This window comes from Pyxicephalus adspersus, chromosome 4 (genome assembly GCF_032062135.1).
Source record: "Pyxicephalus adspersus chromosome 4, UCB_Pads_2.0, whole genome shotgun sequence".
NCBI lineage: Eukaryota > Metazoa > Chordata > Amphibia > Anura > Pyxicephalidae > Pyxicephalus > Pyxicephalus adspersus.
The window spans coordinates 32,571,533-32,594,066 of NC_092861.1; the positions used below are offsets into that span (position 1 = coordinate 32,571,533).

At 39.4% G+C, this 22,534-nt stretch overlaps 2 protein-coding genes and 1 long non-coding RNA gene across 8 annotated transcripts in view; 1 reads left to right on the forward strand and 2 right to left on the reverse strand.

The window, feature by feature from the left end:
• Positions 1-260: 260 nt before the first annotated feature.
• On the reverse strand, positions 261-3,590 carry LOC140328282 (uncharacterized). The gene is made up of 3 exons (XR_011920266.1): positions 3,377-3,590; positions 1,646-1,682; positions 261-1,249 (listed from the first exon to the last, which is right to left on the reverse strand). It is a non-coding gene; the product is annotated as an uncharacterized lncRNA (long non-coding RNA).
• FAM168B (family with sequence similarity 168 member B) lies at positions 3,149-18,619 on the forward strand. Of its 4 annotated transcripts, none has more exons than XR_011920265.1 (9): positions 3,149-3,300; positions 5,619-5,679; positions 6,353-6,431; positions 7,408-7,491; positions 11,204-11,346; positions 12,207-12,381; positions 12,869-12,994; positions 14,614-14,670; positions 15,312-18,619. XR_011920265.1 is itself a non-coding variant. In XM_072407752.1 (8 exons), exons 3-7 carry the CDS (start codon positions 6,362-6,364, stop codon positions 12,979-12,981), a joined length of 585 nt encoding a protein of 194 aa, XP_072263853.1. In that variant the 5' UTR covers positions 3,149-3,300; positions 5,619-5,679; positions 6,353-6,361; the 3' UTR covers positions 12,982-12,994; positions 15,312-18,619. The 4 variants fall into 4 exon arrangements, 2 of the variants coding, with proteins under 2 accessions (XP_072263853.1, XP_072263854.1); XR_011920264.1 differs by having other exon boundaries at positions 14,614-14,663; XM_072407752.1 differs by lacking the exon at positions 14,614-14,670.
• Positions 18,620-19,798: 1,179 nt separating this feature from the next.
• The window catches only part of ARHGEF4 (Rho guanine nucleotide exchange factor 4), a 95,883-nt gene continuing 93,147 nt past the window's right edge, over positions 19,799-22,534 (reverse strand). For all 3 annotated transcript variants that reach the window (XM_072407755.1, XM_072407754.1, XM_072407756.1), the window contains one exon: positions 19,799-22,003. In XM_072407755.1, coding sequence (XP_072263856.1) covers positions 21,846-22,003 — 158 coding nt within the window. In that variant the 3' untranslated portion in view covers positions 19,799-21,845. The remainder of the gene's footprint in view (positions 22,004-22,534) is intronic.

A 22,534-nucleotide genomic window follows, 5' to 3' on the forward strand; every position in this document is an offset into this window, starting at 1 on the left:
TGCCTTCGTGTCATAACTTCGTCTTCAAGTATTGACCAAATCTGCTGATTGGTATGGAGCTGTACATTCCTTTAATTTTGGAAAATGCAGTGTAAAATCTCTGTTAGGAAGAGTGTCTCACATCCTTTACAGACTTAGAAGTAAATGTAAATAAGGGTTGGTGTCCCCACTACTGTTTTTTGTTTTTTATACTATAAATAATCTCTAAAAAAAATTACCCCCTGGCTCAGTACAATAAAATGAGATTTCACTGGTGAGGGGATAGACATTTTTATTCAATACATTTTAATATTCTTTCAGCTTTCTCTATTTAAGCAGATCACATCTGTGAGTATTGCCAATGTTGGCAGTAGTGCAGTGTGGTGTCTGCAGGTCTAGAATTCCAAGGCCTACAAGTGAGGCGCAGAGATGGCATGTAAGTGAACAGCCCTGCAGATCACCTTAGTTTTGGCATACTCAGTTTTACTCATCAGAATGATCAGAAGTGTGTCCTTAGCATGTACTGTACACAAAGCCACCAGTCCATGAAATCATTGAGGGGGCTACTAAATTCTTCACACAACCCTGATAACCATTTCAGTTCTGCTGAAATCAACTTATGGGACCTGCAGCTATCTTTAGCATGTCTTCAGTAGAATGGGCCAGGATAGTGTTTCTCAACCTTTTAACATGGAGGAACCCTTGAAATAACTTTCAGATCTTAGGGAACCCCTGCTATAATTACTATATCCACAGGTAACGATATAATAACATGGTGGTCAGTGGAAAGAATGCCTCTTACATTGCTGACCAGTGGGAAGAATGTCATCCTTATAGATAGCCAAAAATATCATTGGTGTCACTTAAATTGACCTGAGAGTCACAAACTGCTCATTGCTCATAGCAATGAACCCCTAGCAGCCTCTGGAGGAACCCAGAGACCCAAAGTCAGTGCAATTATTTTGCTTTTTGCATACAAAAGGTGAGATGTTTAAATCTCGTTACCATTTCTAGTCTTCAGATGTCAGGAGACTCAGGACAGATAAATGCCATCACTGTTCTGTTTAATGGAGGAGGAAAGCTGGAGATGAAGCAAGTGGCAACCTTCTGTGCTCTTCTCAGCAGACTGCACAGCGGGCAGCATGGTGGCTCAGTGGTTAGCACTCTAGCCTTTGCAGCGCTGGGTCCCAGGTTTGAACCGCTGCTAGGACACTATCTGCATGGAGTTTGTAGGTTCTCCCCGTGTTTGCGTGGGTTTCCTCTAGGTCTCCTACATTCCAAAAACATGTAGTTAGGTTAATTGGTTCCCCCCCCAAACTGACCTTATACTGTAATAATATCATATTGACATTAGATTGTTAATGCCCCCAAAGGGACAGTTAGTGACATGACTTTGGACTTTGTGAAGCACTGCAATATTTGTCTGTGATATATAAATACTGGATAATATTAAAATGGTTGTTCACGATCAGTCCTCCATCAAGCCACCTTGGCATATCATTGAACGATGTCGGACACTGCTGTACACGTTAGATTTTCACTAGAGATGAGCACCACTGTTTGTTTTGGGCACAAATCGTCTATAGTTTTCACAAATAAATTCTGTAGACCTAATCCGATCACCCAAGGGACTCCAGTAATAAAGACAGGAGTGTGTAATGCTCACTTGTGGAAGAGGCTGCAGGGGACCGGTCACATGGATCCTGCGGGAGTGAAAAAATAAGTGATTTAAACCCGAAGCTGACAGACTCAACCAGACCTTCATTTAGGAACATTCAGACCAATGGTACCGTAATTGTGTTTACTGCTCCTAAACACTGGCTGGCAATCACTAGGCACCCAGGAGTGGTAACAGGCAGTAACCATCAGGCCTATTAGGTATTTGCAGTCAGCTGCATAGAGGTGCAGCTTTTGTTCACACTTTTCTTTCATTAAACTACTGGTCTGTGCTGTGTATTGAAGAGGATTAGTGGTTTTCATGGACGTCCGCCATGGAACATATGACTCTATCTGAGGACACAGGGATGGCGGATCCTGGACACAGGAAAGTCTGCCCCACAATCAGCAGGCATGTTGTGCAGGGGCCCCACTGAAAGAGAAGTCATTTTTTCAATCCTAGAATTAGGTGTGACAACACTTTGTGTAACAACAGAACTGACAAATTATTTATTGTTAGTGGGGACACCATTGTGGACTTTGCTCCCTTTAGTCCCACTTTGGGACTTTTTTTTTTTCTAAACTCCTCTCTAAGCAAAATCTTTTTAAATATTGAATACAGTGTGAGTGATTTATTAAAGCTGGAGAGGATACACTTTATCAGTGAAGCTGAGTGATCCAGCAAACCTGGAATGGATCTGGCACAGGATTCAAAACATATGTTGGCAAATAGCAAATGACATTGAAGAAATCCATTCCAGGTTAATAAATCAGGCAAAGTGTGTGTATGAGGGTACAGTCGCTGTCCAGCTTTTATTGTTGTTGGTGTCTCTAACAGTACAAGTGGCCACTCTTCCTGACAGAAATCCAATTTTACAGTTGACCCAATAACACAAGGTGAGGGTTAATGTTCCAGGGTAGACTAAGATGAAAATTCAAGATTTTATCTAACTTCCTGTTGTGTTTCTGGAACAGGAAGTGAAGGGAAATTTCCCCACAAGTACGGTATCCAGAGGTAAATAACGCTCCATCATAGGTTTATCCTTTTATAAGGTGAAATACATGTGTGCTAGCCATACACTTTATTTTGAAGCTGAAGCTCTTTGGGGCAGGGTCCTCTCCTCCTGTGTCACGGTATTTGTCATTTGCAACCCGTTTAATGTACAGCGCTGCATAATATGTTGGTGCTATATAAATCCTGTTTATTAATATTCTTAATAATAGGAATAATAATAACATGTATATTATCTATACACTCTCTCAGTTGTGGTGTGACAGCTCAGCCAGCCAGGTTTTATCCTTACGATTTTACTATAGGTAACACAGGCCCCGCTCCCCACCTGTCCTCAGCCCCCCTATCTCCTCTAATAGCACCCAGTGACTGCCGCCATGACAACCAGCTCCCAGCATGCACTCACAGATAATGATTTAAAAACATGACAGGAACCAGTGGGAAGACAGCGAATTCCACCACGTGATTCAGACAGACAGCCATCGTGCAGCTGCGGAGGGGGCGGGAGAAGCTGGCGATCTGACAGGAAGTGACGACATAGTCTCGTAGGTTGTTGCTGCGCGGTATCCCCCCTTAAAGAAAGGAAGAAATTCTCCTCCGGAGGTGTGTGGAGAGTGTCGCGTTCTGTACCGAACCCTGACCGAGCACGGGAGGTAAGAGAACGGCTGGGGTGGTGGGGACGCTCGGTGCTGCCTTTATCTGAAGCCCCTTCACAGGAATAACTCTTACCCGGGATGAGGCCTAGCTTCCTCCATCCTGTGCATTTCTTCATCCAGAGCCTGGGCCAGCACAGGGCCGCTTCCCTCAGGGGGCCTTGTACAATATCCCGGTACAGACAGGCCATGGGGGGATATGTGTGCATACAGCCTGCTGAGTCTACAATCCGAGCAATCATCATCCATGTATTGTGTGCCTGCTAAGCATTGCTCTCATTGTGTATGGTGCACATAGCATGCAGTACACAGAGATATCAGCAATCCCTGTACACAGACATTACTCCTATTATACCTCCATCCAATATAGATTTATAATATAAATCTATATTGCTCTCATCTAATATAGAAATCTCTCCACATATTCTGCAGACATAACCCCGCGCTGGCATATAGATTTATATTTATACCATACAGCAGGTGTAACCAGTAACACACAATAGGAGGGGAGAGATCTCTTATCCTCTGGTATTGTGGAGTAGTGTCTATGCCTTGGAGATGATGCAACTTAAATAATGGTGAGGTTGTGTATGATTAAACTATGATAGTATAGCTGTCAGATGGACCTTGCAGTGGGAATATCTATTGGTCTTTAAGGGTTAAAATCCATGTATTTTAGTGCATGGAGTGATGAATAATATGAAATGTTACCTTATTTTAGCTTGTGCATGCTTCCTCCATGCTGCATGATGAGCGCATACTGGGCCTGCCTTGTATTTGGCTACCCTGAGGGCCGGTATACATCTTGGGGGAGAATAAGGGGATAAGAGAAAAGCAATGGCTGCTGGAGAGGAAGAAATAGTGTTCAATTTACCATATTCATCACCCCCTAGAATAAACATGCTATTTATTGATCATTGTAATACCCCCACCACCACCCTCTGCAAGGTGGTCTTGTTTTTCTCTGTTAGGTGATGGTGATTTTAATACAATTTATAGTTCTAAAAAATTAATTGATGGTATAATGACTCAACATGTTCACCCTGCTACTTAGTATAAAATGTTCACTGAAAATGTTGGTGTTGTAATTGGTGTCACTGGGCATATGTGTCGGTGGATACAGTAAAAATAAAACTCCTACTAGCATTGGTGTCAGTGGTTCTCCCATTGTTGGTGATTGCAATGACAGCTCCCCATATTGGTGATCAATGCTAGAGCAATTTAACTTCTCCCCTGGTCACACAATTCCATGCCTCTTTTTTTTTTTTTTTTTTTCCTTTTTTTAAATTAGCACCCTCCCCCCCAACTGGCCAGCACTTTACTTGTACTGACAGTTGTGGATCACTTAACACCTCTCTGCTTCTTTACAGGGTTGGTGGGTTGCATGCTGGGCTCCAATCTGAAACTATTGTCTTCTATACCATTATGTCTTGCATTATATGGTATGAGTTCCTATTTAGGGACTTTCCAAAAGTTATCCTGTCCCGATCTATTCTTCTTTACAAATTGTAATTGGTTTCCTAATTGTATTGTTACACAGTGATTTGTAAGTGAGTTTAAAGACATTTCATGTAATCAATCTGCACCACAGTCTACAATTGGCTGGTTTGTCACTTAAGCTAAGTACACACGTGCAATCATTGTCGTTGGAAAGGATTTGCACAATGTATGAACGAGTGCTGTACATACCGTACTGTTCTGCTAAATGAAGGAAGGGAGGAGAACAACAGAGCTACACCCCCCACACTCTCTCCCCCTTCATTATCATTACGATCATTCGTCGTCCGTGGATCCACCAGGATGGTCATTCGGACGTCGGACGAGGGCTGAACACACGTAAGATTATCATCCAATATCGGCCCCGAGCCGATTATCTGACGAGAACCATTGCACGTGTGTACCTAGTCTTAGAAGTCATTCCAAATATGTTCTGTAAATGGCCAAATGGAGCTGTACTATCTAAGCAAGCTAAAAGTATTGGTTTTTGAGTTGTTCAGCACCTGCATGGCAATGTATTAAAAGGACTTTGTTGATGATCAACCCCTTCATAGCTAAGCTCATGTTAAATGTATACTATATTAGATATATTGTGCTTTCTGTTCTACTTGCTTTATGTGGTTTTGGCTAGCATGGTGGATGGCCAAATCTGCAGACGGGTAACAGGTTTGGTAGCCTAAACCAGCTGTGGTGAGGTAATGTTATGTCTGCAGCCCACATGGTGGATCAATGCTTTCCTGTAGTTACACCTCCCTCTGTGCCAGCTGCTTTGTAGACATGTTATAGCACTGTAATGATTTTTTTTTTATTTTTCTTCCTAGGTATTTCTTGAAATTACTATTTCCAGACTGGAATAAGTGACACACAAGTCCTTCGAATCTTGTAAGTTATCTGTCCGTGAACCATCTTTGTGTTTTCCATTAGTCTTCACTTTCATTGCCTTTAGAGTCTTCAATGTTGTCATTTCACTGGGTGTGAATAAATCTTGTTTTTATGTGATGGATGTGCAGGATCAATATTGAAGCTTTTAAAAAAAAAAAAAAAAAAAATCTAGTACACAAGTGAAAAAATGTATTTTCGTTTTGTTCTCATATTGATCAACATGTTTTTTTTTTTGTTTTTCTACAGTATTTTTGTTTTTTTCAGATTTAAGTTGTTGTTGTTTGCTCATATCAACATCTTCGGGATATTTACACATCTAGTTTTTTTTATAATGTCTTGCTTGCATTATGTTTGTGCTGATGTTTTTTCATATGAAGAGTTCTGTGGATCTGTTGTAGAATTGAATTGGAAAATGAAAACCAAGCATATGGTGAAAAAATGTATACATGTAATGTACAGCGCTGCGTAATATGTTGGCGCTATATAAATCCTATTTAATAATACATAGCAGTCACCTGAGCTTGGCCTACAGGGTCTCTAATCATTAACTAAAATATCTGTCCATTGTTATGTCCCCCCATCATATGTGTAGGACGAGCTTACATTTAATTCGAGTAGACAGATATACTCCAAACTGTAAGGATAACATTTTTTTTTTTTTTTTTTTTTATAGATCTAAATCATGAATCCCGTTTATAGCCCTGGATCTTCTGGGGTCCCATATGCAAATGCCAAAGGTATTGGATATCCTGGTAAGTTATTTTTCTCTTTTCTTTTTCTAATTGCTGTGTTTGGGGTGTTTTTAAATTGGCAATATCCCTGCTTGATGCAACCTACTGATCTGTCCTTTCTGAAGAATAAAAAAAACTAATCCGAAATAAATGTACAATAATGTACAGTGCTTAACCCAGAAATTTTTTTAAGCCGGGTGGGAAGAAATTGTAGACGGGTGGAAGCCCATGAATTGTGACCCAGCTCTTCAGTAACTACCCAAAAACAGCCGGGTGGTTGCTGAAAAGTGCCGGGTGGTGCACCCAGCTAAAATGGGCTGGGGAGAACACTGATGTATATTGTATATTTGTTTTAGCTGATTTTGTTCCATCAGATAAATCTTGGGTTAAACATATGCTGTCTGTTTCTTATTAAATCTGGTGAAATTCCAGGTATCCTACCATATTTATGTATAGTAACCTGTAGTAGCAAAAAAACATGTATAAGAGAAATCAAAACAATCCTGTTCTTACTATCCCCCTGTTTCTATGTCGCCTCCAATCCACTGCTGGAACCCCCAGAAACTTCTGTGTAATGTAAATATTGCAGTAACATAGGAGGGGGTTCAGAATGTCTACCATGTATAGAAGCACCGGGTATATCTCAGGAGGTCTGGAGGTAGATCAGGTTTATGTCTGCTTATCGTGAAACTTGTCGAGGCAAAGAAAAGTGCACTCCAGTTATACATAAACAGTAAAGATGTCAAACCTGGGCAATACAAACCAGTGACTTGATTTGAAAAATAAATGCATTTTGCTATTAGATTCTGTTAGGTTACTGCTGGGATCTAACGGTTAGGGGCCATACATTAATGTATAGAGATTTTTTTTTTTTTTTTTTACATAACTGGTATGAGCTAAGACTTGTTCCATATATCTCTACATAATTATTTGCTGTGTTGCATTATATTGATGTCTGTATATTGTTTTATTTAACCATATACCCCTTTCTCTCCAGTTGGATTCCCAATGGGATATGCTACTGCAGCACCAGCATACTCGCCCAATATGTACCCTGGTACGAATCCTGCCTTCCCATCAGGTAACTGCTGCTCATCTTCTTTTGTATGATTTCTCCCCAGAAATTTTATTTTCAGTTGGATGGTCCAAAAAGGTGGGAGCAACACAAAACAAATTTAGTGCCCCAATTTCTTTGTGCCATTCGTGTTCAGTAACCCCTTTAATTGTCAGATTTTGTTATGCAAATCTAATCCCTCTCTCCATGTACATCCCATTTTTTTATTGCTTTTTGTATTATGCCCTACCTGTACCATGTTTTGTAAAGAGTAATCACTTGTAGTGGTGTAATAATTTAGGCTTGGTAACAGGTGATAACAGCTGACTTTTTCAGGTGTTTGCAAGTGGCACCAATAGTGGCTCAACTGGGGCTATGCGGATTTCTGGCTGCCATTGCAGGTCTAAAGCTGCATACACACATGCAAATATTGTCGTGGGAAAGGATTTTTCACAATCCTTTCCAATCACTAATGACTGCACGATGGATGAACGAGCACTGTACATACAGCACTGTTCTGCTCTTTAGAGAGGGGAGGGGGAGAACGATGGAGCGGCACCCTGCTGCGCGCTCTTCCCCCTTCCCTTGCATTAGGATCGTCCGTGGATCCGCCAAGACGGTCAGATGGTCGGATGATGGGCGCTGTACACAGGGCAGATTCCCGTCCCATATCGTCCCTGAGCCGGTTATCAGGCGAGAACCATTGGATGTGTGTGTTAGTCTGCAGCTTTACATTAAACCTAAACCCTGCTACACCTGGGCACTGCTGTGGGCAAACAAATACTTCATGATCTTATCTGTAGCAAACTTTCAGTGAGAGCTGCACACTTTAGGAAATAAGTACAATATTGTCAAAAGAAACCTTATATATACATTGTCCCCAGCAGGGCTGGCATGCTGCTAAGACTCCCTGACATCTCTGCACCGAGTGGCTTTGTGATATCGCCAAGCTAACTTGGCAGAAGACGGATTGCATGAATAAATACACATAAACACTTCCATGCTAAACATTATAAAATGATCATGTAATACTAGGTACTTTAGTTTATTCTCTGGTACTGATTGGTGTTTTACTTTGGTGAATATTTTTCATTTTAAGCAGAAATATTTGACATTTTTTCTTTTTCTAGTAGTTATTGGATTTTTATGTATCATGATCAGTTATTATATGAGAAAGTAGCCCATTGTCATAATTGGCACTGAACTTTCTTTACATCTCTGCACTTTGTATGTTCTGCTTTGTGTGAAACAAAGCTGTTTGTAATATACAAAGCAAGAGAATTCTGGTGACTATTCTACAATTTTCAGCATATTTTTAACTTCAAAGGGTTTCTATGTGTCTGTTACTAGAGTGGCGTTTTGCATGTGCTGATGTGATTGTGCTGCATAATGTGCATTGGTTGTGTGGTTTTTGTGTAGATTATGTGATGAGCTTGGAAGTAATTTGTGTGTGTGTGTGTGTATATATATATATATATATATATATATATATATATATATATATATATATATATNNNNATTTGCTGGCCATGGATAGTTAGATGCTACACTCTGAATATTGGGAGATAAGATCCCTTTAATCCTGGGATCCACTTCTATAGTAACCTCGGACTCCTTTGCCCCTCCACTATTCCCCACAGCATAGATTTTTTTTTTTTTTAAAACAAGATAACATTTGCTGTGAGAGTATGAGTCATTCTCTGTTGGTCATGTGATCCTGATCCTTGGGTGATAAATCTTTGCAATATCTGAGATCATCAAGCCTTTATATTATAGATCAGGGTCATAAATGGCCTTCCTGTATGGGGTATAGGGAGATCTTGTGAAGCGATCTAACACTTTACATCAGTGCTCTGCAAACTTTTTGGACTACTAGGCCATTTCTAGAGGTCAAGAAGGCACGCTAGGCCAGAAGAAACAAGGTGTCCACGGAAAGGTTTGTTTCCAACCGTGACTGCAAGCGAGCAGCCTCAGTCTTCCGCTCATCCGCGGTATAGTCTCTGTTGGTGTGTGCGTGTTTGGCATCGAAATGCCCCTTGTGATTCGACTGCTTGAAAATGCTGTTGGTGTCATTGCACACTAAACACAGGGCTTTGTTGCTGCGTTGGACGAAGAATAATTTGTCAGTCCATTCAGGGTTGAAGACACAACGTTCGAGGTCAACCTTCCAGAGACTGGTAGCTGCGCGTTGCTTCTGCTCTTTAGGCATAGTAATTGGGGATACTGTGCGGGAACTCGATGATATTGATATCGTGGGAACTCGAATAACGAGACAATTCAATTAGGCCATATCCAACAATAAATAACAGGGGGGGGGGAGTGTTAGGCCAGACTGGAATACTGACTAGGCCATAACCATCCTAAAGGCCGGAGTTTGCCTACCTCTGCTTTGCATCCTTTAATTGGAAGTTATAAATGCCCATTACACTTATCTGCTCTATATGGTGATCTTCCGCCTTCAGGTGGCTGAGCCCATTGTACTTTTGCTGTGCAGCTATCCAGAATTAGACATTTATGGGGATAACTTAGGCAGCTATTGATGAAGTACAGGTAGTGGAAGTGTAGTAGTTTTACAACACAAAGATTGAAGCTTCCTAGACATGGAAATAAGTGATTTTCCTGATTTAGGGATTTCCTATGCCTGCCACTTTCTAAGAGTTCACAATCAACCTTCTATGGAGGTAAACATTCTAAACTAACATGATTGCAGAGGAGCAGACACCAAAGCAATATTAGTTTTTCGTTTTACAGGCAGAAAACTGTTTTTTCTGAAAGCCTGGTTCTGTGGATAAATCCTAAGTATCTCATTTCTGAGGTGGATTACACCTGTGTCTCTGGAGTTACAATTCGTAAACCTCTGACTTTAATGTCAGTGCTATAATGTTTTCTGGGACTCCTTGCTTTTGAAGTTTGCCTATGATTTATAGCTTGTTTCTGGTATGATTTTTTTTTTATTAAACAGTATTTATATAGCACCAACATATTATGCAGTGCTGTATATTAAATAGGGGTTGCAAATGACACAGATACAGACAGTGACACGGGAGGAGGAGATCACTCTGCCCAGAAGAGCTTACAATCTAGAAGGTGTTCTATCTTTTATTGTCACTGAGAATTATTATTGTGTACTTCTTCAGTGATATAAATGATTAGTCCTCCCCTCCTCATAGAACAAAAATGACAGCGTGTACAGTACCAATTCTGTTATCACTGAAACAATCAGAAAAACTTTGATAACCTATGGTCTACCACAGGGCTGACATACCTTTAACGTGTTTTCTGCTCTTGGTTTTTCTTGATGGTCAATCTATGAGGGGGTGAAAAGAGCAAAGCTCTTCTCCGGAACACTGAATGTCTGACTTTTCACATGAACCTTCTCTTTCCTGCATCAATACGAGTCAAAAAGATGATTTATCATTTTCAAACACATTTTGTTGTGCTGTTTTACATGTGAAGTAAAAATAGACAACATTCTGATGTGTCCCAGCTATCACAGAATGGAATGCTACTCCTCTTACCTTTTGCACGATTTAGAAAGCTCGTTTTTTCACTTGGTATCGGGCCAGAAGTGCAACTGTGAAAATAAATGGAAAGCATGGTGATCTGCGTCCCAAAAATGGCAGAGATATTTGTTCTTCTGTAACTGTTTGGAGCTGCTTTCTTATTAAGTATTTGGTCGTGAAATATCCGTTTGATGCAATGCTGGATCTGTGCTAATTGTTGTGCATTCTTGTTAAAGGATACACGCCAGGAACGCCATACAAAGTGTCATGTTCTCCCACCAGTGGAGCTGTGCCACCTTATTCTTCTTCCCCAAATCCTTACCAGACTGCAGTATACCCTGTACGAAGTGCCTACCCTCAGCAGAATCCATATGCACAGGTAAGTTAAAGTCCTTTCTACAAAGAATTGCTTTAACGGACTTTAGGTATTTTTAGGTTTTTGTTGCTGTGATGTGGTCATTTTATGATATAAAGATAGTATTGCTATATATTGCCTGCATAGCCTGCCTTGCATCCCCATCTGCCAGCAAGAAGCCCGAGAAATGCCATGTATGAGGAAGCATACAGTACTTCCCAAAGTACAGCGTTTTGTTCAATCGTCAAACCTCAACCCTGCCACATGAAAGAAAGTGCAACCTTATCAGTACTTGTATGCAGGCCTGGTCTTCTAAAAAGTCATAACTTGCTTAGTTATTTTGGTGTTGTGACGACTGGCAGATTATTTTTCGCCTGTTTTTCATACACATAATTTTGAGGGTGACTACAATTAAACTATGACAGGAATTAACAGAAAGTGTCAGTAATGGCTGCTATCTATAAACACCGAATATGGAGTCACTCATTTCTGTAGTCTGTGATCTAGCACATTATTGTTGGCTGCAATGCTAATTGGTTTCCAGCAGCTGACATACATGGATTTAAATGGCTACACACTGGCACCCATGCTGTTTTTGGCCATCTTATTGAGTTCTATCCTGGAAACGCACAATACAATCAGCATTTACCATCTTTAAAAACCTGCAATTATTATGTTGGTATGCAGGGTGAGGTGAGATTGGATTTATATGGTATGGTCCACTACATATTTGACACCTTTATATATATTTTATGTTTATTATTTGTGTTGTTAGTTCGTGAAGTTGGCTTTAGAAATTTCTAGAGAGGGTTTTTGTGCATTTGGCTTGTCTATCCCTTGTAGATCTTACAAATCACGATATGTGTTTTTTTTTTTTTTTTTAGCAAGGAACGTATTACACACAGCCCCTGTATGCAGCTCCTCCACATGTAATCCATCACACCACTGTTGTGCAGCCAAATGGAATGCCTGCAACTATGTATCCTGCACCCCTTCCTCCTAGAGGTAGCGGTATGGCTATGGGAATGGTAGCTGGGACGACCATGGCGATGTCTGCAGGTACTCATTCTTCACTTAATCTTGTTTTGGCTTAAGGCAATGTAACCATATTCATAATTCGATATAAATTAACCGAATATAAACCTAGGCATATGATTGGATACATAAAGAGATGCAATTGTCAAGGTGAATGTCATATTGAAATGCATACATGTAACAAATGCTGCTGTCTGGGGACTGACCAGCATCAAAGTCCACCGTGTCAGGTTCGCCAGCACTGCTATACATCCAAACCAATAAGTGAATTGAAGTTACGAACAAAGGTAAGACTTTCTGAGAGATGCCTAGATACATTTCACACTACACTTCCTCAGAAGAACATCTTTTGGTTTTATAATCATGTCAAAATGTTTAGTAGAAAGTGGAAGACTTGCATGGAACTTCAGTTGCTTATTTCTGGGATTAGTGTTGGTGTTTAGTAACCCTTTATGCAAATATAATCTCTGAATTATGTATTTTTATTAATAGAAATATTTGTGTTTTGCAGGCACATTGTTGACTACCCATTCACCCACTCCAGTAGCTCCTCACCAAGTCACAATGCCAGCATACCGGCCTCCAGGGACCCCAACTTATAGTTATGTCCCACCACAGTGGTGATTAACCAACCAGTGTAAGTGTATAATATAACAATCTCTATACCCGGCTCTCCTGCCGTGTGTTTAGAATACGATTGGTGATGAATGTTTGTATTTTTTTCTAGATTTAGGTTTCCTTTTGGAATTTTAAATAAAAATAATTTCTACAGATGTGTTGCTGTGTTGAAGGACCTGAACTCTGGGAATTGTGCTCGAGAAAGGCCAGCAGGGCAAAGTTGCTAGTTTTGCCTGTGATCTCTTCAGTTGATCTGTTCCCCAATAGTTTGTCCACTGTGAGAAGGTGGCCATCTTGTTAGGCCGAGGAAGCAGCACTTCGTCTCCATGTCAGAGCATCCCCTCTTACTGGTTAGGTATCGGTGTAAAATAGCTGGTACCTAACATTAGGGGGAACTCTGACAGTGAAGTATAGATCCTTTCCCTGCAGGTAACTAGATATACTCTTCCTCTCTTTCAAAGAAAGCCCAAATTGTGTGAGATTCATGGTCACAGCGCAGTGCTTTAGAAGAACACACACTTTAGATTACAGATACAAGAATCAGAACTCGGGTAGAGCCCTTTCAATGTTTCTGGAAAGATTAAAGACAAAACTTACAACTTACAGGTACTAGCTTAGGCACAACTAACAAATCTTCATTATTATTAAACAGGATTTATATAGTGCCATATATTACACTGCGCTGTACTTTTTTGAGTTTAGCTGAAAACATTCTTCAGGGATTTTGGTCCACATTGACATAATAGGATCATACAGGTCTGTCACCCCCATGATGCTCTCTAGTTCCATTTGTATTCAGTGAATTGTATGTCATGTATAAGAAACCAATTTCAGATGATTTGAGCTTTGTGACTTGATGTATTCTCTTTCTGAAAATATTAGAACATAAGTACTGGACAGCCACTATACTAAAGCTGTGAAATTTAGGCAACACCTATTTAGTACTTAAAATTGTGCCAGAAAATACCCTTCACACCATTACACTACCAGCAGCAGATAAGCCATTGATGCAGAGCAGGGTACATCTGTGATTTCATGTTGTTGACACCAAATTCTGCCCCTGTCATTTCGGACTTTCCAGCCCAAATCCAGACTCATTATAGGCAATGGTTTTCCAGCATTCTGTTATCCAGCTTTGGTGAGCACATGTGAATTGTAGCCGCAGGTGCCTGTTAGCTGACAGGAATGGCACCCAGTGTGGTTTCCTGCTGTTGTAGCTAATTCGCATCAACATTTCACACGCTGTGTGTTCAGGGATTCCTGTCCGCATAATTTGGTTGTAACGAGTAGTTATTTCAGTTGTTGTTGGCTTCCTGTAGGCCCGAGTCCATTTGCTCATTCTCCTCTGGCACTAACAAAGCATTTACCCCAGAGATCTGCTCGCTGGATATTTCCCATACTCGGACCATCCTCTTTAAACCCCAGAGATGGTTGTGTGTGAAAATCTCCGTAGATCAGCAGCTTCTGAAAACCTTGGATCAACCCACCTGGCACCAGCAACCATACCTTTTTCAAAATCCCTTTGTTTCTCCCATTCTGATGCTTGGTTTGAACTTCAACAGCTTGACAAGCAGGTAACGGGTGTAACAAATAAAGTGTAAATATTGGATTACATTTCCCAGCATCTCTGTATTACAGGGGAATCCATGAGGAGAATCCATGAGGAGGGCAGAACTTGTCACTTGGAAGTAGGTGGTGAGCAACTGTAAGACCTCAATCTGCTTATCGGGAACTAAAAAGCTTAAAAACTCATTATTTTTATTTTTTAATTAAAAAGTACTGTTATGTTAATCTATGAGTCAGGGAAAAGGGAAGGGTATAGAGGCAAACTCTTCTCTAATAGTTTTGATTTTAAGCCAGCCCTAATAAATCAATTAATAATTACAAGAATAAATAAATACTGGGAGGGCTTTTTAAGGCTTTCGATTTTAAGTTGTTTACTCAGATAAAGAATATATATCAAGAAATACATACTTCAGTTTTTAACATTCTTAAGCATTGTAACATGGATGATGATTAAATGTTGGTCTCTTAATTTCTGATCAAAGATAGAATTGCTCTCTGTTCTGATGCTTTTTGCCGATAGGCTTCCTCAGTAAACTCGACTTAAATCACAAGCCTTAAAAATCCTTCTCTGTATCTATCCTTGTAATTATAAATTATGTTAATCCATATGATTAATTAAAAAAAAAATGCCAGGTTCACTTGTGGATTTCATTGTATCTAAAAGCTCCCAATAAGTGGGTATGCCTTTATTATCTGTACATTAATTACCCCCCCAATCATTGATGACTGTAATTGTCTGTTATTAATAATATTTATTTTTTTTTCTGCAGGTTTAAAGATGGAAGATATGCAAGCAAGATAGAGGCTTATTAGATGGTGCTGAAGCATTTTTTTGCCTCCAGCGAGAAGTTTCTTCCTTCTGAATTCTCTCAACACTTTGCCTAACACTAATTCAGGATTCGAAGATTTCCATTATTGCATATCTTAACATCTTGGGACTCTAGTGGTTGTCTTAATATGAAAATCCTGTTTTGTGGACAGTCTTGCAATTTTTTTTAGCTAATTCTAATGATAAAAAGGGAGTTATAAAGTCGTTTCAATCCATATCTAGTTGAATGCATGTTAAAAACACAAACCGAAGCTTGCTCAGTTATTGCAGTGACATATGCAAAAAAAAACAAAAACAAAAAAAAACATCATATGCAAAATCCAAAGGAATAAGGAAGAGATTTTCAGGCCTTTTACCCATTGGGAGGCCTCCTGACCCTGAGGCAAGACTAATCACCCAGTGTGTACTTTGAGTGTTGCTCTACCATGTTTTGAAGATTGTTACTAGTTAAATGGTGCCATGTTTTAAAGAGAAACATAATCTACTACATCATATAAAATAGTGTATTTCCAGATAATAATCCCAACTTCACACTAGGAATACTACTACCTTTTTTTTTTTTCTGCATTCCTCATTTGTTATTTTTTTTATTCATTTTGTGTTAAATAGGAAAAGCTGTTTCATTTTGATGTGACGAGCTAGTGTGTGACTAAGAAGATTCTTAGTGTTAGGATGCAGTGTGTGACTTTAAACACTATTGTTCTCTATCCATACGTGGTACAAATGCAGCCAGGAATAGATGACCGCTGAAAACGTTCTAGTATTGGCTCTGCACTACTTGCAGCTAGGAGAAATGACAATTTTAGCATTCCACTAACACAGAGGACTTGCTTTTTATACTCTAATTCTTTATTATAAAGACATTGGAGAAGGAAAAATCAAATCTATGCATTGCAGAATGTGAAGGGGAAGTGAAAGGTGGAGATTGGTTATCCCTTTCAGCCGATACAATAACCACATTTAAATGATTTTCTTTTATTTTTTAGAGGATTTTTTTTATGCTCACTTTGTGCAGAAGTTTTTTGTTTGCATTCCACAATAAATAAATATGCTGAACATTCCTAATTCCAGCGTGCATAATGGGGCTTTGTTATACTGACTTGTACATTCGTATGCCATGCCACACAGACAACAAATTACTTCTAAAATTAGAGCAAAACTGAATTCTAATTCTTTGTTTGTTTTTATAGGCTAAAAAGATTGTCCCCTTTGACTTTTTATGTTTCCTTAATTTTCAAAGTTTTTCGAGTGTTTCTGTAGCTGTGTATTTTATCTGTGTGGGGGCAGCTAATTTTCAAGGAGAGGTAGGTGCACCTAACATCAGTTTAGGCCCAACGTTCAGTGTTACCCAAATAGGAGACACTTTGACATTTCCAGTTTATTCCTGACGAGCATTATGCTGAGAAATACAAAAGTGTTAAGACATCACCTATCTAGTATTTGTAAAATACATCATAATTAGGGCTATATCCTTGCAATACATAGATCAGTCTTTTAATATTAACACATGTAAAGCTTTTCATTTCATCTTGGATTATTCTTCTGTTAATATCACAGCAGGTGACATCCTAAACATTGCTGTGATATTTTCCTTGAATCTACACTTGGGTACCTGCATGAATAAATAATGTGGGGGCCAAGTATTTACACTCCTTTGCAGCCTAAAATATTTGTTTCTTGTCATTTGTTTTTTTTTTTTTTTTTTGTATGTTCACATTTGGAAGATGGAAAGCATTTCCATTTAAATAACATAGGTGGAAGGGGGTGAGGACAAGATTTAGCAGATGTGTAACAAGTGGGGTGTTTTTGGGCTCTTAAGGTTTATACCCCCCCCCCCCTTCTAGCATATCATACCCCCTATTCTGCAAAACCTATATTCTGATATTTGTATATTTAGTCCATTGCTTTTGTTTGCCCCTGATATGGTCATTCTTTTCTGATCACTCAGAATTCATTTTCTTTCATGGCTACTAAGTGGTTGTAATTTGTCAGATGTGTTGTCAGATTTTATGTGAGTAGAGAGTGTGCAGTAGGGGGACTTTACCAACATTCATTGAAATAATTTTTTGTATTTGTGGTTGGCAGACAAGGGAGTCACATTGCCCTGATTTTGTGTTGCTAAAACAGGACGAGTGTTACAAAGTATTTCAGCTTTTTGCTACATTTTGTACTAAAGGTAATTCTTTATCTATTTTTAATGTATTTTCAGTCCTGCAATTTAGTCTAAAACATCATAAAACCTCCTCCTACATATTACACAGTATTATCTTGGTGAATGCTGGAAAGGTATGGATATCCAGCCTTAAAAATCCCACCAATCTGTCCGAAGTAGAGGAAGCTCCTTAGTGGAATCCACATTGTACACAAAGCCCTTCTATGGATCTCGCTCATTCCTAAACTGACTTTACATTGATCGAGCAATCGTCTTTAGTGCTATGAATGATTAGAAGTACAATAATAGGAGTTCACCTTGAATAGTTGTATAGCCAAGCTATGGCAGCCTCTATTGCTTTACCTTCTGTTGTATTAAATGGCTGACAGGCAGAGCACTGGGGGAGAAAGAATTTAGTGAATATTTGAATAGCTGGAAATCCGAACAATACGCACCGCATCTCCTCATTGGCCAGTAACCATTCACATATTACTTACTATGTATGGCTTTCCCCTCTAACCAAAAATCCACCATTTTATCATTAATAATAAATTCGCCTGTTTGATCATTTATACATTTTTGTGACAAAAAGTTTATTTGAAATGAAGCTTTGGAATAGCCCAATCATCATGTAGTCTGGCTCCATATCCATGCTAAAGCATTCATTGTAAACGCAGCTCTGGGGAAAGCAAGTAACACTTCTGTCAAACTCTCAGCCCATTGTGGTTGATGGAAACTATTCGGCCAAGTTGTCAGAAAGTGTTCGACCATGAATGATCATAATATTTTTTTTGGCTTTAAACTTTTTGTTAGAACCGTAAAATGTTATTTTACTTGCAGTTTTCATACTTTTTATATGTAGATTATTGTTGTCTTCCAAAATGAAAACAAAGTACCATTCTTACATTACACAAGTTCTCTAATAGTCAGTGGATGGTGTATCCATTCTGAGCCAGCTCGATAATGTATACTTTTTTGTATAATGTGATTAGATCAGCTCAGATTGAAATTCTTAAAAAGCACGTTTATTGTAACAAGAATTGTTATGTATTAATACTGTTTTGAATAAAGATTGACTTTTGTGTTGCTTATAAGAATATGGATTTTGTTTGGAAAGCGCTATTAACGATACATTTTAGTGACCCTGTATTACCAGAAAACTTGTTGAACTAAACCTGTCCCCATTCCCTTGCAGGGCGCTGATGTTTTCTTTTTTCTCTTCCTGTAGATCATAGTTTCTCAACCAGGGTTCCTCCAGAGGTTGCTGGGGGTTTCCTAAGCAGTGGGCAATATGTGCTTCTCGGGTCAGCTTAGGTGACACCAATGATCATTTTGTCACCATTTTTCCCTTTGACCAGCACACCCAATGTACTTGTGGATGAGTTGTGGATTTAGTAATTACATAAGGGATTCCATTTAGAGTTTAAAGTGTGTGTTTTTTTTTTTTTTTATGGCTGTTTGGTCAAGAAAGGTTGCTGTAGAGCAGTGGCCAACCTTTTAGACCACTAAATCTACAGACTCCAGACTGCGCATTCATGGGGAACTGTGTGCAACTCAAAGGGGAAGAAACTTCCCCCATAGTGACGTCATGACGCCGGAACCCACCCGTTCTCACCTTGCAGGTCTGAGCCTGTGATGGGAGTGTGAGTGAGTTATGTCCAGAGACACAAACTGCCCACCGCCCTAAGCCTGCAATGGAGACATGGTCTGCGCCTCTGGCTGGTGCACCTCCCAGTGGGCTCAGGAGAAGGACCCCGTTGGGTCCACGGGCCAGAGCCACAGACCACCACTGGTCTCTGTGCTCTCACGGCCCAGCTGTCAGATGGAGAGGGCCACGGACTTGGGGTCTGGGACACCTGCTGCAGGGGATCTTCGGCTATCCTAATAGGCTGATCTGGGGTAAAGTTATTCTTGTGCAGGCAGGGAAAGCTGGGGTTGCCACAAATCCCAGTAACCAAAGCTGATGCATGCACAGATCAGCTTATACCATGATAACCCGAGGGGTTATTGTAGAAGGAAAAGCACCGGTCCCTTTCTGCAACAATGACCTTCCTGGTTTTTAGTTTTGTTCCATACAGCTTTATCACAGAAACACACACACCTATCTATTCTATCAGGCTTCTAGGAGCCTGTTGGGTCTGGCTGTTACTATTTATTATAAAACATATTTATGTTTGTAGAAAGGTATAATTGATATGACTGGCATATATTCTGGTCGTCACTGACAATGCTTGTGAGGTATGTTAGCACAATGAATTTAACACTCAAGTCTTGTATTTCTTTATGGCTTTACATTTTATAGTGTGTAAGGCAATTTTATTTCATATCTGTAAAGAACAAATTTACAGTTGCAAAACAGTCATAAAAATAACCCACTAGATGGTACTAGAGACACTTAAACGTACATCAGTGTTATTTATCATAAATAATAGTATCTCAAAACATAAAAAAAGGGATGGCAATGGATTTAGAAAACAGAAAATATGCAATTGTTATTTTGCTGCTGGAAACAATAAGCCAGATGTGTTGTTATTGACACTACTGTCAGTAAGTGCGGTGACACACTGGTATCACTGGCATTGTATACAATAGTGCTTCCTGGGTATAAACCTGATGGTTTGTCAATTCATTGGCTTCATACTTGTGCTGACTCAAAGTATTGAAGCCAAAGATTTGCAGAATGAGAAGTCAGCAATGACAACCTCCATGCTCCTCCATTGTACTTCATATTTACAGAGCACTGAGCACTGCTGTGCACTTTTTATGTTCATCGGTTTCCCCTAGTGAAAGCTCTAGTGTTACCGTCTATTACAACATATTATGTCACCACACTTAAGCAGCAATCTTAGTATAGGCACATCATTGTCAATGTTATATATACATCTATATTTAAAAAATGTTTTTAAGGGGTATGATGTGTACTTTGTTGATTGGCACTACTTCACATTGGCTTCTTAGAAATAAGCTATTTCCCTGCAGTACATGGGGTGTTCAGCCCCTTTCTATCTGATTACAGTAAACAATTTATGTTAATATATTAGTGCCTTTCACAAAGACCTCATTATTCCAGACAGCAAGAAATATGGCAGCTCTTATTCTTCAATGGGCATTGTGCGGACAAGGGGATTCATATTTTTTTTTGCCTTGAGAAGGATGGATTCATGTAAATGATGGTTCGGTTCTTTAGGAGTTATTCGCAATTGATGCTTTTCTCTTCATCATACTGATATTTATTAGGACAAGTCACTGTGAACTGTACTTAGCAGTAAATAATGTTTGAGCATATGTTTATAATGAATATACAGCCACCATATGCATAAACTGTATATATCTTCTAATTGTGTGATATCCCATCATTTTTAGTAGATTTGTAATCTAAACAAAAATTTTTAATCATCTCAGATTGTCTGGAGACAAATGTGTCCATGATCTATATTCAGTGCAGAATCCAGAACTAAAAACTTGTTTTTTGGACATACATCTAATGACTTGATAATATTTTTATCTTTCTGATCAGTAAATCTTTGACATTCCTGAAAATATTGGTGACCAATCTACCTTTGTTTCCGAAACATTTTGCACTTTACACATTATGGGAATATGCCAAGCCATGTTTCATGGTTGAGCTTTTCTGAAGACTACAGAACACGTATTAGACAACTAGTAAACTGATTTGTCTCAACAAGTCACTTCGTGAGCCTGTTCTGTGCTTCTCTCTGCTCCTTCCTGTATAAACTTCCCACTGCGAACACGTGTAACATTGCTGCAGACTAGTGTGGAATACACTTTCATTTTATATAGATGACACTCTTTAGATATGGTCACTAATGTCCTTTAACTTCACAGATTGCCTTGTGTTTTTATTTGGGTTGCCACTCAGCAACCAATGAAAACTGAACCTGATTTTTAAATGCCACAAAAGGGAAAATTTGACCTTGACTGCTATCAGCATAACAAACAAACTCCGAGGTCTGCCACAGCAACTTCAGTCTCAGTATCTATAGTATATTGTCAGTAAGAGCTTTTAAAAGATTTTCTTGGTAAACAGTGTATAAACAAACATAAAGTCCATTACATGAACAGCAAAAGAGCAAACTACAACACTTTTCCCGGAAGGGCCACTTGACCTGGGCAGAGGCAGCAACAACAAAACATGGAAAATATGTCCAACTCTTTCTAAAAAATAAATATACTGTAATGTACCAGCCAGCACCATGCCCTGTAAGAGGAAAAGTAGGAGTCCCAGGCACGGGCACTTCTTGTCAACTGTGAGTAAAGTGCTTTCTTTGTACAGGAGGCAAGAGCAGAACACAAAGCTGCTTTTTATTTTCGGAAAGGAGTCAGCCGGCTGATGTTCTGCCAGAAGTTGGAAGGTTTTCGCTTGGGTTCAGCAAGCATGAAGACTTGTTGCTGGGGGACGTTGGCAGGCAATGTGGGATGCTTCTGTCTCATCCAGAAATCATAGTATGTCCGATTAATGGCTGAAAAACATAAAAGTTTACAAATACTGCACTTCTAATTCTTTGCTGTAATCTACTACAAAGAGAGAAAAAAACTCAGGTCTTAGTTGCATTTACCAGATTCCGTACTGTGAGGTCATCTGTGTAATGAAAGGATGAAGGAACGTGTGAGGGAGGAATACATTTTTTTTTCAGCTTTGATGACTTTGGGTATACAGCTGGGTTTATATAAAAGAGCACCTGTCACACAATTTTTCCAGTTTTATGAAAGTCAATGGGCACCTCTCACTTTCTATACCCCCAGTTATTTATTGTGTGTAGTAAAAATCCATTAGGAAATAGTAACTTCATCATGCCATGTATGAAGATAAGTTTTGAGACGACTATATTACCTCTGGACAGTTTGGATATAAAGGAAGTCAGCCTGTGATTGATTGTCTGCCAGATGAAATTTTTTGAGTGGAATTGTCTGCCAAACCTTTTAATGGATGTCACCTTTTACATATCTGAGGTTATCACCATCCAAATCCATGTTTCTAAAGTTGAAGGAAA